The sequence below is a fragment of the Saccopteryx leptura genome, chromosome 7, assembly GCF_036850995.1.
Source record: "Saccopteryx leptura isolate mSacLep1 chromosome 7, mSacLep1_pri_phased_curated, whole genome shotgun sequence".
NCBI lineage: Eukaryota > Metazoa > Chordata > Mammalia > Chiroptera > Emballonuridae > Saccopteryx > Saccopteryx leptura.
Window position 1 is genome coordinate 47,294,290 of NC_089509.1, and position 13,802 is coordinate 47,308,091.

General features: G+C 33.1%; 1 protein-coding gene across 6 annotated transcripts in view; it reads left to right on the plus strand.

Moving 5' to 3' along the window:
- Nucleotides 1-13,802, plus strand: part of SLC4A10 (solute carrier family 4 member 10) — a 317,469-nt gene that overhangs the window by 210,528 nt on the left and 93,139 nt on the right. For all 6 annotated transcript variants that reach the window (XM_066344965.1, XM_066344966.1, XM_066344963.1 and 3 more), the window contains 2 exons: nt 2,963-3,120; nt 6,595-6,682. In XM_066344965.1, coding sequence (XP_066201062.1) covers nt 2,963-3,120; nt 6,595-6,682 — 246 coding nt within the window. The remainder of the gene's footprint in view (nt 1-2,962; nt 3,121-6,594; nt 6,683-13,802) is intronic.

The following is a 13,802-nucleotide window of genomic DNA, read 5'->3' on the forward strand; positions in this document are numbered from 1 at the left end:
CAGTGTGTAGCTTGTTGAGACACTTCCATTTCCACCATGATCTCTGTCTAATCTTGTTCCCCAGAGATACTACAGTTTCTCACCCACAGCTTAAGCACCAAATGCCCAGAATGAAGCATCTTTCTCTTCCTAGCATAAAAGTCTAGAGAACCCAGAAACAGGGGTGTCAATCCAGATCCATAAGAGTACTCCTTCATTTCTTCAAGGTGCTATTCAGAGGAACAGACAATTCCAGGATTAGTTTTTGCTCATTCTAGTGTTTAGGCTACTTGAGGATTGATTGTTTTAGGAATATAGGAATGTATTCCACCTAGTTCCTTAATCAGAAGTTTTTTTTTTTAGATATTTATAATTTTATTATAAGTTAAATTGTGGTTCTTAAATGTGACCATTTGTTGTATTAAAAGGTAGTTATATTGTCAAATAAATTTTTGAATGAATTATATATTAACATAAATACAAAAATATAGGGCTACCCCAAGAGTAATCTATATATAATTGCTGTATAATTAGATAATATACTATATTATGTAATCTATTTTCTCCCTAGTATATGGCTACTTCAATAATAATGTAGTGAGTACAATAAAATGGCTACTCTAGATATGTGTTTTTTAAGCATAATTTATTATATTTGGAATCAAAAGATAAATTTGTTAATCCTAAAATAAAATTCTGTATATTTAATGCTTTTACTAAATTACCAATATCAATTAATATATTAGGTATTATGTAATGTAAAAATATAATCATATGTAAGAACCATATGATTATACCAATTTCCTTTAGTAAAATTAAATTATTTTAGCATATTGTGTACTTATTGATTTAATTAAATTTTATCTTAAAACAGTTACTTGTATAATTGTCACATACCTGAGGTACAGACTTCAACAGTTAAGATTGTGGCATCTTTCAAGCAACAAATAAGTTTATAGAAAGTTTTTCATGTATAATCTTAGCCAAAAGGCTGAGAAGCAATATAGAAAGTTTTCCAGTTGGAATTTAAACTTCTCATTAAAATGATCACAGGTATTACCAATATGACCCATATTGTTTATCAATTAGAGATTTTCTTAAAAAGCGATTTTTTTTATTTTAAATTCTGTTCCAGAATATTAACATTATATAATTGTTATTTCCAGTGGGTGGTGATAGGGGGAGAACTGAATTGTTTACCCTTTTAGGCTCTGAAAGACTTAGAAAAATTTATTATGTTTTTCTCACAGGGCTAATATACAGTTAGTCTTTTAGTCCTTTCTAGAGAATTTATGCTTTATTATGAAGTTAGAAAGCATTAGTAATTGAAAGCATTTTCAATATATGCATATAACCTAGCTAGAAAAAGAAATACAAATATTTGTAATAATTCCCATGAAATTTAACCTTCTATTAAGGTAAATAAATGTTTTGTGTCTATAAATTAAGAGATTAGATTCTATAAAAGCAAAATATTTACCATATAATATCCCAATGTATATGGCTTATGTGTTTTAAAAATTTGTAATTGAAAATATATTTATAGGTTCAAAACTTTGAAATTTTTAATATTTAACATAATTTTTATAAGCAGTTTGGCTTTGTTAAATAAGTTTTTTCTTTAAAATAGAACATTGGTTCTATTTGATATTTTTAGTGAAATACTGCAGATTACTTTTATATTTAATCCTTAGGATTAAATGTATACTCCATATAACGGGTGTATCTTTTGTGACATTCTTGTTTTACAGAAAAATTAAGTAGTTATAAACCTTCTAACTAGTTGTACTGAGGTCTTGATTTCAGAAAGCAACATATTTAATATAGTCACTAAAGTCTAGTTATGGGCTTTCTAAGATGCTTCTAAAAGTTTTAATGTTTTTTCTTTTAAACTACTTGGAGAACTATTCTCAAATCATTAAACTTACAAAAGAACTATCTGACCAAAAAACATCTATGCCTCATCTATATTTGCCCACACTCTTCTCTCTCTCTCTCTCTCTCTCTCCTATTTTCACTTTGATCTTTGGCCCCCCATTTCATTAACAGGAGAGCACAAAACCAATTACTAGAGCAGATAAAAATCTTATTCTCCCCACAAAGTGATTTCCATAAAAAGCAACTCAAACGAAACAAGAGGTAGGCCTTGTAAAATTGACTTTAAAATCGCTGCTTGGTTTGCATTGAGGCCTTGTGCATAAAAATTAATACTTACTCTGAGGAACAGTTTACATTCATTTTTCAGGCTTCACCCTTTGCGCTAAGCATTTCTTCCCGTTGATGATCACTTTTGCTTTGTGTGCATTCATTTCAATCAGACATCTCATGTCAGAAAGTCAACTATGGCTCTTCAGCCACCAAATGTTAATACTTTTCCTCTTGTTTTCTTTACTCTGCCATATCTAAATTATCTGATGAGAAATTAAAATAAAAAAATTACTGGCAAAATATATTATAGAATGTAAAGGATATAGAATAAAGATAAAGACTAAAGTCATATTATCATCTTAAGACGGAACCTGTTTATATTTCTTTTGAAATAGGCATATTTTGAGTATTAAATAAAAAATATTGTGCACAGAATATAGATAATGTAGCATAAAAATATTTAAATCTATTGGAAAATGCTAATTAAATTGTGATTAAGCCATGTTTATTTAATTGAGTAATACTGTTTTCTTCCCCCAAATTTCAAGTTTGCTGATACTGAAGAAGTTTCTTTTAAAGATATTGAGTAGAGAAACTAGTGTTCAGCTAATTGATGACAAGTTAGAAAAATACACAAGTAGAGAAAAATAGTTATTTCTAAAGGGCAAAAGACATACTTACCTAGCTAAAAAATTATTTACGCTCTATTTATACAAGCTGTATTTATGTAAAGTATATTAATTGATGGTTACCATATGTGAAGCACTGTGCAAGGATCTCATTTAGAAGATTTGCCGATTTTTATTGATCTTATTTTACTGTGTGATGCTTGCAGGTTGATCTGCATTTTATGAAGAAGATTCCTCCAGGCGCGGAAGCCTCAAACATCTTAGTTGGTGAACTGGAGTTTTTGGATCGAACTGTAGTTGCGTTTGTTAGGTTGTCTCCGGCCGTGTTACTTCAGGGACTGGCTGAAGTCCCAATCCCAACCAGGTGAAAAGTAGAAGAGCAACTTCTCATCTTTCTTAAATCATTTTTTGTGTATATGCATGTGGAAAATAAGACAAGGAGTAAATATAAGTTACTTTGAGAGTATTTTTCTAGAAACAAATCCACAAAACTTTTATTCTTCTTGTTTATGGAGGAAGAGGAAAAGTTCTTTAAAAATTATTCTATTCTTTCCTCCTTCCTCTCAAAATTTTTATGTTTTCTTTTAGGCATGTTCCTCATCTCTGAATACCTGTGTCTATATCACCATATACATTCTTTCTTATAATTTTGGTAAAAAGTGATAAAGTGTTAGATTTTCCTCAAAGATTGTATTTGATTATAGGCTAAAGAGGATGCTGTATATAAGTGTGGTCAAACTGAAAAAAGAACAAAGTTTTCAAGGCTTGGTTTATGCTTGAATGAGTAGGCCTTCAAAGTACATGTAAGTGCCATCATTAGGATAGTCCCTGCTGTGTCTGATGGTACTGTATGTTTCAAACCTACGTACAGTGTACCTCCCATGCATAGAGTCTGGAGAATCATTGATAGTAGCATCATGGGATTGTGGTTGAATCCAAATCAAAAGTATAAATCTAATTTGCTTAGCTGAACTTCTTTCTCATGGAACTATGCATAAATCTATCAACTTATGTATAGTATAAACTGAGCCATAATTGTTTATAATTTATCTCTACTTTATATATAAGACTGTTCATGGGGAAAAATGTACAGAAAAAAATAATTGACTTCAGCACATTAAGTTCCTAGCAATTCATCCAAGGACCTTGTTTTCTTCCCTTGTCCCTCCATTAAATGCGATTTCTATATAAAGATAGCCTTTCACTCTGATCCTATTTTTGTAGCAAAACGTACCTCTGTGGGACCTCATTCTTCACATGACTGGTGCCCATTGTTTGATGCTCTGCTTCAGAAGCTGTTAGCATGCCTCCTCTTCCAAACATCAAATGCCTCAGCCAAGTTAAGATGATGTAATAATGTTCAGGTGCTGTGGCATCTGGGTTTGTGGAATGTTTCCTTTATGAACCTTTGGCCTTAACTCAAAATACAGCAGATTATATCACTCTCTGTGCTTTGAATATGGGTAAGATATCAGCAAAATACAGAATAGGTTAGTCAGGAGAGGCCTCGTTTTGTAAAAGCTTAGTTAACTAAAATGGGATTCAGAGTACCTACTGAATCGAGTTCAAGGAAAGAACCTGGTTACCATTCAGGTTATAAAAAAGTTTATTCTTTTATAGAAAGTTTATTCTTTTGGAGGACTCCTAACACTTCTGATACATACCAACTTTTATTATAAAAAGGGAAAGATGAACTAAGTGCATTAAAGTGACATCTGACTGTATGAATAAGGCTAATTTTTCTAATCTCCATTCTGTAACTTATTCTGAGTTTCTGGGAATTTGGCATTTAGATATAAGATGTCAAACATTCTAATTATAGAGGTATTATTTTAGTAGTTTAAAATTTCTTTTTAGTCTTCTAAGCAGTGCATTCTTTATTATTATTATTATTATTATTATTATTATTATTATTTTTAATTAGGAGAGGTGGAGAGGCAGTGAGACAGATGCCCACATGCATCCTGATGGGGACCCACCCTGCAAGCACCCCCTATCGGGCAATGCTCTGCCCATCTGGGGCTGCTGCTCTGTTGCTTGGCAACTGAGTTATTTTTAGCTCCTGAGGTGAGGCCATGGAGCTATCCTCAACACTGGGGGCCAACTTGCTTGAACCATTCAAGCCATACAGGCAGGAGTGGAAGAGAAAGAGAGAATGGGAGAGGTGGAGAAGTAGATGGTCACTTCTCCTGTGTGCCCTGACCAGGAATGGAACCCAGGATTTCTGCACACTGGGCCAAGACTCTACCATTGAGCCAATCAGCCAGGGCCAGTGCATTCTTGTTTCACCATTTAGGATAGTGTCTGATGAACAGCTGAGTAAATGATGACTATTTATGACCATGATAGTTCCTGTATTTCTAGGGAAAGAAAAAAAAATCTCAGGAGTAGAGAAAAGTCATAATGGGGTTATGCAACCTCACTTTGAAAACTGTGAAAGTTTATGTGACCTCATTTCATGCTGACATAGAAAATATGTGTAGAGAACAATGGAGGAAAAATTAGGGGCATGGTAAAGTCACTGTGTAGGGAAAGATTAAAAAGGCTTGACTAGTTAGTAAAGGTGAAAAATAAAATGTTAGACAAATAGAATAAAGAAAGCCATTCAAGGTTTCTAATTATCTTTTCTTAAGAGGACAAAAGAGCACACCATGATTATAACAGCAACATATAGTAAAAATTTCATAAAATAATCTTTTGGGACTTTATAAATAGTCCATGGAATGGAATCTTAAAAAATAGCAACATGTACATAGGTTAGGAAATTTCTTAAAAGTATTATAGTTGATAAATCATCTGCCACCACAATAAACTCTTCCTGTTTTAAAGATACAGTGAACATTTCTGTGTAGTAGGAATTGACTAGGAGTCAGTTTCAACTGACACAAAAACTTAATGTCAGACCCTAGAGAACTAGGTCATATATGCTTCATGTAAAAATATGTAGAGTCCATAAAGTTTTTAAGTAAATGAAGTGTGGAATTATAGTACCTATTTTCTATACCTGTAAAAGTCATTACTCTTCATACTTAAGAGCATAAACCGCTTAACAATTCAGCACTGTAGAGTTATATTGCAGAGTGTAAGATATTAAAAAATGTCCACAATTTCCCTGCAGTGCTGACCTTTACAGAAACAGTACAGTCACCAGTTCTGAAGTCAGAGAGCACATACTGATTTCTTCAAAAATTGTTTGATGATGAGTTTGCCAGACTTTCAACCTATTTAGATGAAATATCACAGTGTAGCTGGTACTTTTATTGCTCAGCATTGGAATTAATAGATCATTAACTACCCCCCCCACCATTTTCTGCCTAACTGGGTTTTGATTCCTGATATTTTTTCTAGTTAATGTGCATTTTCTATGCACCTACTGTGTTTTGATCATACATTCTTTCCTTGTGTATGCAACCGTATTACTTTTCTCCCCTTCTACCTAGTTCTATAATTTGTGAATTATTAGTGAATTATTAGTGAATTATTTTATTTTCATAATTCAGAAAGTTTCAACCAGATTTTACTGTTGTCACCTTAATCCTCTAAAAATTATACAATCCTTTAAACTCTCACTAACAAATGTGTAGGCTCTACCTGTAATGAAAGGGGGGAAACAGTGAGATCAAAATAATCATAAATTCCTATTGCTTAAGAATCTTAAGCATGAGTCAAGGATTAGAAAATGTTTCAAAATGATAATGAACTGTAAAAAAATACAGAAGTATTTCATATAGGAATTCCTATCTTCAGTAATTTCTTTGAGATCAGTGATTCTGTACTACTAAAATAATTTTTATATTTCTACCATGAAACATTTATTTTATTTTCTTCTTAATTACAGATTTTTGTTCATTCTTCTGGGACCCCTGGGAAAGGGTCAACAGTACCATGAGATTGGCAGATCAATTGCAACCCTAATGACAGATGAGGTATTTATTCAAGTTCATTGGGAACATTTTTGCTCATTAGGTACACCTATCTTTTGGGGTTTCTGTATTCATGACAATTTACTGTGAATTAGATCTTTCTGTCTTGAATCCCCCTTGTTCTATGTTTTCACTATAAAGTTTTATAGTGAAAAATTTGTTTAAAAGGGGTAATAAATTCACACACATGAATATAAAGATTTAAAACTTTATTTTCTAAAAAATGGTATTTAGTGACATTTAGAATATATTTATGAATATTTTCTACATTGTATGTGTTTTCAAAGCAAGCAGCATTATTGCTATCATTGCAAATCTTGTTTTGGGCAAAGAAATATTAAAAAAAATTCTTTTAACAACTTTGTTAAAGAAATAAAAGTCATATGGCATACAGTTCACCCATTTGAAGAGTACAGGTCATTGGATTTTAGTATGTTCATAGTTTCATGCAAGCACAAGAAGTGGGAAAAATCATTTTAAGGCCTCAAGAAAAAACAATGGCAGTTTATCTGAATACTATACATGACAGTAAAAACCATGTAACATCTATCAACTCCTTTTCCAATGGCCTGTATGAAGCTGTTCTTAATCTGGGAGTGTTTAACCATTAGAAGAACTATAAATGGATTTCAGGGGACCTGTGACCTCTCTGATACAGCACATACATTTTTCTATGTAAAAAGTTTGTATGTAGATTTTTTGGACTAAAGAAAGCTTTCACCAGTTTCTGAAGGAGGTGTAGATCTTAAAAATGCATGACCATAAAGATAAAAACATAAACTGTTTTTTGTATTCCCCAACACCTTATGGAAATCTATTTTTACTGTTTCATTGTTCTTATTGCTAAAGAAGAGCAGATGCAAAAGATCACAGAAAGGGCATAAATTCAAAATTGGGTATTAAATAACAAAAGGGATAATATATTTTTAGAATCTCATCCAAATAATTTGTGATGTATTTACTGAATTTGTGGCTTCAGATACTTTAAAGTTTGTAAAAAGGCAAAATAATATTGTATATAACTTTTCATAGTCCTATGAAATATGAAAATTTGAACTTCTGTTTAGGGTTCGATAAAAATTATTCTATTATATCTGTTCAAACTATGTTTTATATCTATTTGTTGTTGATATTTACACACAGGAAGCCAAAAGCCAGAAAAAACACATTTTATTTTTTTATCAGCTTCAGAAAAACCAACTTATTGAATGTATTTATTTCCTATGGCTTCCATAAAATATTTACACAAACTGGGTGATTAAAACAAGAGTAATGTATTTTCTCTTATTTTGGGTGGTCAGAAGTCTAAAATAGAGGTGTTACCAAGGCCATGTTCTTTCCAAGGGCTTTAGAGAAGAACCTTACCTTATCTTTGTAGCTGTGGTGGCTCATGCTGTTCCTTGGCTTGTGACAAAGAGATTCCTGTCTCTCACTCCATCTGATCATGGCCTTCTCCCTTGTCTCTATGTGTCATCTACTCTTCTGTCTCTTATAAAGACACTCATTCTGATCCAAGATGATCTCTTACTTTAATTACACCTGTAATTAAGTTTCAGGTGTACAGACCCTTATTTCAAATAGGGTCACATTCTGAGGTTCAGGTAGACATATATTTTGAGAGTACACTATTCCATCCACTGCAATGAGTAACATTTTTTGAATGAATCTGGGAGAAGACAAGAGTGAAAAGATAAAAATAAAAAGGCTTCAGGAGAACCATAAATCTGCTCAAGAAGAACTCTTTATAAGGTAATGTTCACACTATCTTTGCTTTTAGTGTTTCCATATTTTAGTGTTTAATATTTTACAGTTTTTACCGTATTGCAAAATAAATGACAATTATTTTGCAATACTGTTCAAACACTGTCATTTATATTCCACAATTTTAGTATTGTCACTTTCTTGGATACATATATTTCATGTTATATTATGTTTCTACATCTAAGAAATTAGGATGTTACATTAAGATATCCCTAGGACATGGGTAATGTTGTATGGTGAGAAGAGCATATTGTGTCATGGGAGGTCCAAACATGCTCAAGGTATCTCTTTTCCTAAATCTCTCCTCCACCAATTAGGAGTCAAGATTTTATCAACAGAAAGACATTAGTATCCAAGGTTTTAACTAATCAAGTGGACATAGAATAACAGAGAAACATCCGTGTTTTGTTTTGTTTTTTAATTTTAGATTTCAAATGACAGCAGAGAAGGAACTTCCATTTATTTCCCTGATTAATGACCCACCTCATGGAGGCTCAAACATGAATCACTTAAATTTGAAACTTTAGAGCAGGGGTCCCCAAACATTTTACACAGTTCACTGTCCCTCAGCATTGGAGGGCCGGACTATAAAAAAAACTATGAACAAATCCCTATGCACACTGCACATATCTGATTTTAAAGTAAACAAACAAAATGGGAACAAATACAATATTTAAAATAAAGAACAAGTAAATTTAAATAAACAAACTGACCAGTATTTCAATGGGAACTATGGGCCTGCTTTTGACTAATGAGATGGTCAATGTCCGGTTCCATATTTGTCACTGCTAGCCGTAACAAGTGATATGACGTGCTTCCGGAGCCATGACGTGTGCGTCCCACATCACCGGAAGTAGTACTATACATGAGCAATGTGAGCCACACTGTGCTTTGCAGCACTGCCACATACAGTACTCCAGGAGCACAGGATGTGGATGCATCCTGCACTCCTCTCACTGACCACCAATGAAAGAGGTGCCCCTTCCGGAAGTGCATTGGGGGCTGGATAAATGGCCTCAGGGGGCTGCATGTGGCCCGTGGGCTGTAGTTTGGGGAACCCTGCATTTAGAGCTTCACTTTAGGTCAATTTGTAACTCTAAGAATAGTAAGATAGAGAAGCAGAAACTCAGAAAGCTACTCTAAAAGATGAGAGCTGTTAATTATAATAAGACATATTAATTACAATAGTACATTAATTAACTATCAAAAATGTTTAAATACTTTTTAAAGAGGAAATAATACTTTATTGTTAAAAGCCAAGGTGGAAAATTTATTCTGCTTCTATAATTGCTTTGAAGGCTACTGAATAATTGTACTCCATAAGAACAAAATTTAACATGTTGATTCATAAAGTTTAGTTCAGTTAAGAAAAGGGTGAGTTGAATTGTATTATCAAACTGTAAATTCCATGAGAGCAGTTACCACTTATTCATGTTAGTACCTTGATATTGTCAGGTGCTCAAATAAATTTTGTTAACTGAACTTTATTTGTGTTTGTCCTCTCTATACTGGGAACTCCTGTCTTTTTCTTTTGTATCTCCAGACTTGGCATAGTGTCTGCCCTCAGTCGGAGTTAAAGATTTTCTTTTTAATTTAAATTTTGATTTTCAATTACAGTTTATATTCAATATCACTTTGTATTAGTTTCAGGTGTACAATATAGTGGTTAGACAATCACATACAATTTCATTTATATGTGGAACCTGAAGAACAAAATAAACAGAATAGAAATAGAATCAATAAGTGAATTTAAAAAGTGAATTAAAGACTGATTATGTTAATCATTTTAACACTACCTTATGTTGAATAATGCCACTTATTTATTTTCCTCCTTTTTCTTGAGAATTACTAGAGATAAATCATATGGTTTTGTTTATTAGCTGTACTACTAATGCATTAATCTCTTTAGATTCTTGAAAAGTATTAAGCACTTTAAAGAGCTTTTGTTTATAACAGAATTTGAAAATGAGAATTTAAAAAAATTATGCATTTATTTAAATATAACAATAATAAAGCCATTGTATATCAACACAACACACTTTTATGAAAACAAAAGCCAAAACAAAAACAAAGAAAATTATTATAAAGAGTGCAGTGTTTGTCTTGTTCTGGATTTTTGAGCCAACAATTTTCTGTCTCTGTCATCTAGATTTTAAGTCAACAGTGACTGTTCAGTCAGGAAGCTTGGCCAATAGATAGTTACTGCTTAAGAAATAGATATAAAATTAATGTCCTTATTTTGCCCATCTGTAAAATAAAACCTCTTACCTTTTACTATAACACCTACTATTGAAGAAGTGTTGATTAAATCTGAATCTCAAGAACTTTGAATCAGTCTTCATTTTGTCCTGAATATCTTAGCTTCATTCATCTCTTAACATCACACAGTCTGATTTTTGTTACTACCACTGTAATGAAACTTCTTTAAGTCACCATTTACAAATGGTATATTCTAAGTTTAGTACTCATGTCACTTGATCTCTTATTGGTTTTGATATATCAAAGCCTTCTTATTTCTTTTTTCCTATAAAGAACAGCTAAATGTAATTGTATACTTTGTTTTGACACTAAATATTTGAAATTTGCATTACTGCTTACCCTGAGAAGTACATCCATCCAAATTATGTTCAAGGAGTCTTATACTTTCTCACATTTAAGTTTTTAATCAATCTAGAATTTCACTTTGTGTAATATGAGTAGAGACCCAATTTCATTTTTACATAGAGAATCACTTCATTTAGTTCTGTTTATTGATTTATTTGTCATTTATTTGATGGCTAGCAATGCCTGCATGTGAAAAAAATTATCCATCTCTGTGCCATTACTATCTTAATTATAGTATCTTTACTATAATTAGTCTTGGATTCTAGTAGGACAGATCCTTCTTTCATTTTATTCTTCATTAATTTATTCAATATGTATTTATCAAACGTGAACTATTTATCAGGCACTCTTGCCCGTACTAGGGATATATCAGTGAACAAAAAGGACAAAATCCTTTTTTTCATTGAGCTACTAGTCTAGTGAAAAGACAGAATAACATATAGGTAAGTAAAATGTATGATAGGCAGTGGTAAGTGCTAAGGAGGACACCTTGATATCAGGGAAGGGAGATGGGGGTGGGATGAGGACAGTTACAAGTCAGGGAAGGCCTTACTGAGGAGACATTTCAACAAAGAACCTAAAAGAAGAAAGGGAGCAAGCTGTTCATATATCTGAGGGAAGAGTTTCCCAAGCAAAAAGATAAGCAAGGACAAATGCATTGAGACTGGAATGTGCCAGGAATATCTGGGAAACAGCAAGGAGGACAACATCGCTTGGCAGGAGGGAGAAGGGGAGAGAGCAGTAGGCAATAAAGTCAAGGAGGTAACCAGCCAGTCTGTGGAAGGTATTTGTAGGTAATGTAAGGATTTTGAGTTGGGATGTAGATGGAAGGTTTTGAGAACAAAAATGACATGGTATATTTCATATTTTAAAAGGATCAGTGAACTACTGGGTTCAACTCTTGTGGAGGAGCAAGAGCAAAAGCAGATCACTTAAAAAGCTATTGCAACAATCTAGGCAAGCAATGGTGATGAGAGAAATCAATGCAATGCCAGTCAAAATATATATGGAACAAAGATCCAGAAATAGTAAAAGCAGGTTTGAAGGAAAATAGCAAACAAACACATTTGCTATGTGCTTGTTTGTTTTTCTCTAATTCACTGATGCTTTTTCTCAGTCTCCTTTTCTGAATTCTTACTTTTTCCCACTCACAACTTTAATGTGAACTTTGCTCCTTAATCCACTCTGGCTCCTACATTATCAATTTCTCCTTCCCTACTATATCATTCTTATCACCTTACAAAGATGTTCTAAATCTTATCTTTTAAAAAGAAAAGAAAGAAGGGAAAGGGGAAGAAAGGAGGGGGGAGAAAAGAAGGGAGGGAGGAAGGAAGGAAGGGAAGGGAAGAAGGGAGGGATTGAGGGAGGAAAATGAAAAAGAAAGAAAGAAAGAAAGAAAGAAAGAAAGAAAGAAAGAAAGAAAGAAAGAAAGAAAGAAAGAAAGAAAGAAAGAAAGAGAAAGAAAGGAGGGAAGGAAGGAAGGAAGGAAGGAAGGAAGGAAGGAAGGAAGGAAGGAAGGAAGGAAGGAAGAGAAGACAGTTTCTAGTTGTATAATAATAGTGCATATTTCATGTCATTATTGTGGTATATATTTATTGCCTACTATATATTAAAAATAAAGTGGTAGAAATTAAAAACATGATCTGTGGCTTCATGGAACAGCCCTAGAGTCATCTTTGACTCTTCTATTTCTTTCACACCCAGTCCAATTCATCAGTAAATCTTCCTGGCTCTCATTTCACAGTATTTCCAGAATCCTACTGCTTCTCACTTTCTGAACTGTTATCACATGGTTTTCACTCTTATCACCAGGTCTATGCCCATTATTGCCCTTTCACTGCAATAGATTCCCAGTGGTTTTTCTCTGCCCTTGTACCATTTATTTTGTTCTCAGCACTACAGCTAGAACAATCATTCTTCTGCTCAAGATCCCTAATGGCTTGCCATCTGATTCAGAGTAAAAGTCAAAATTCTTATTATAATCTACAAAATCCTACAGAATGTCCTTCTGCCCTTCTACCTCTCAAACCTCATCTCCTGTTACTCTCTTGCTTACTCCTCCCTAAAGAATTGGCCTCCTCACTATTTCTCAAATATGACATGCATTCTCTCTCCTGAGAATCCTTGCACAGCTCCTCCCTCTGCCTGGACAGCTCTTGCTTCTGATAACTACATGGCTTACATCTTTAACTCTTTTAGGTGTTGGCTGAAATGTCTACTCATTGAAGACTTCCTTAATCAGCTTGTTTAAAATTGCAGCATCCCCCAATCATACCCTTACTTCTCTTTCCTGCTTTATTTTTCTCCATACACTTTTCACCATCTAACAAACTTATATTCAGTTACATGCTAATTTTCCATCTCCCCCTCTTACTAAATATAAGCTCTGTGAAGGAATGGATTTTTGTGGATTTTGTTCACTGTTCTATCCCTAGCATAGAAGTACTTTGCAAAATATTTATTGAGTGAATGTTCAGAGCTCATGTTTTATCATGGAAAAAAAGATTTTCCCTGTTTTAGCATAAAAAAGAATTCAACACTAATTATATAATTAACAATTTTAATAAATAATTATAATTACAGTGAAAATGTCAAGAAAAAGGAAAAGGCATTAGGGGAGTATTAACAAGCTGTCTAATCTGTTTTGAGAGGGGACCAGATAAAGCTTTTTGAGAAGTCAGATATATGTTGAAATTAAGATGGTGGGGAAGACCAATTTAAAGTATTGGGAAAGTTGGTGATAGGAAATCAATAATAC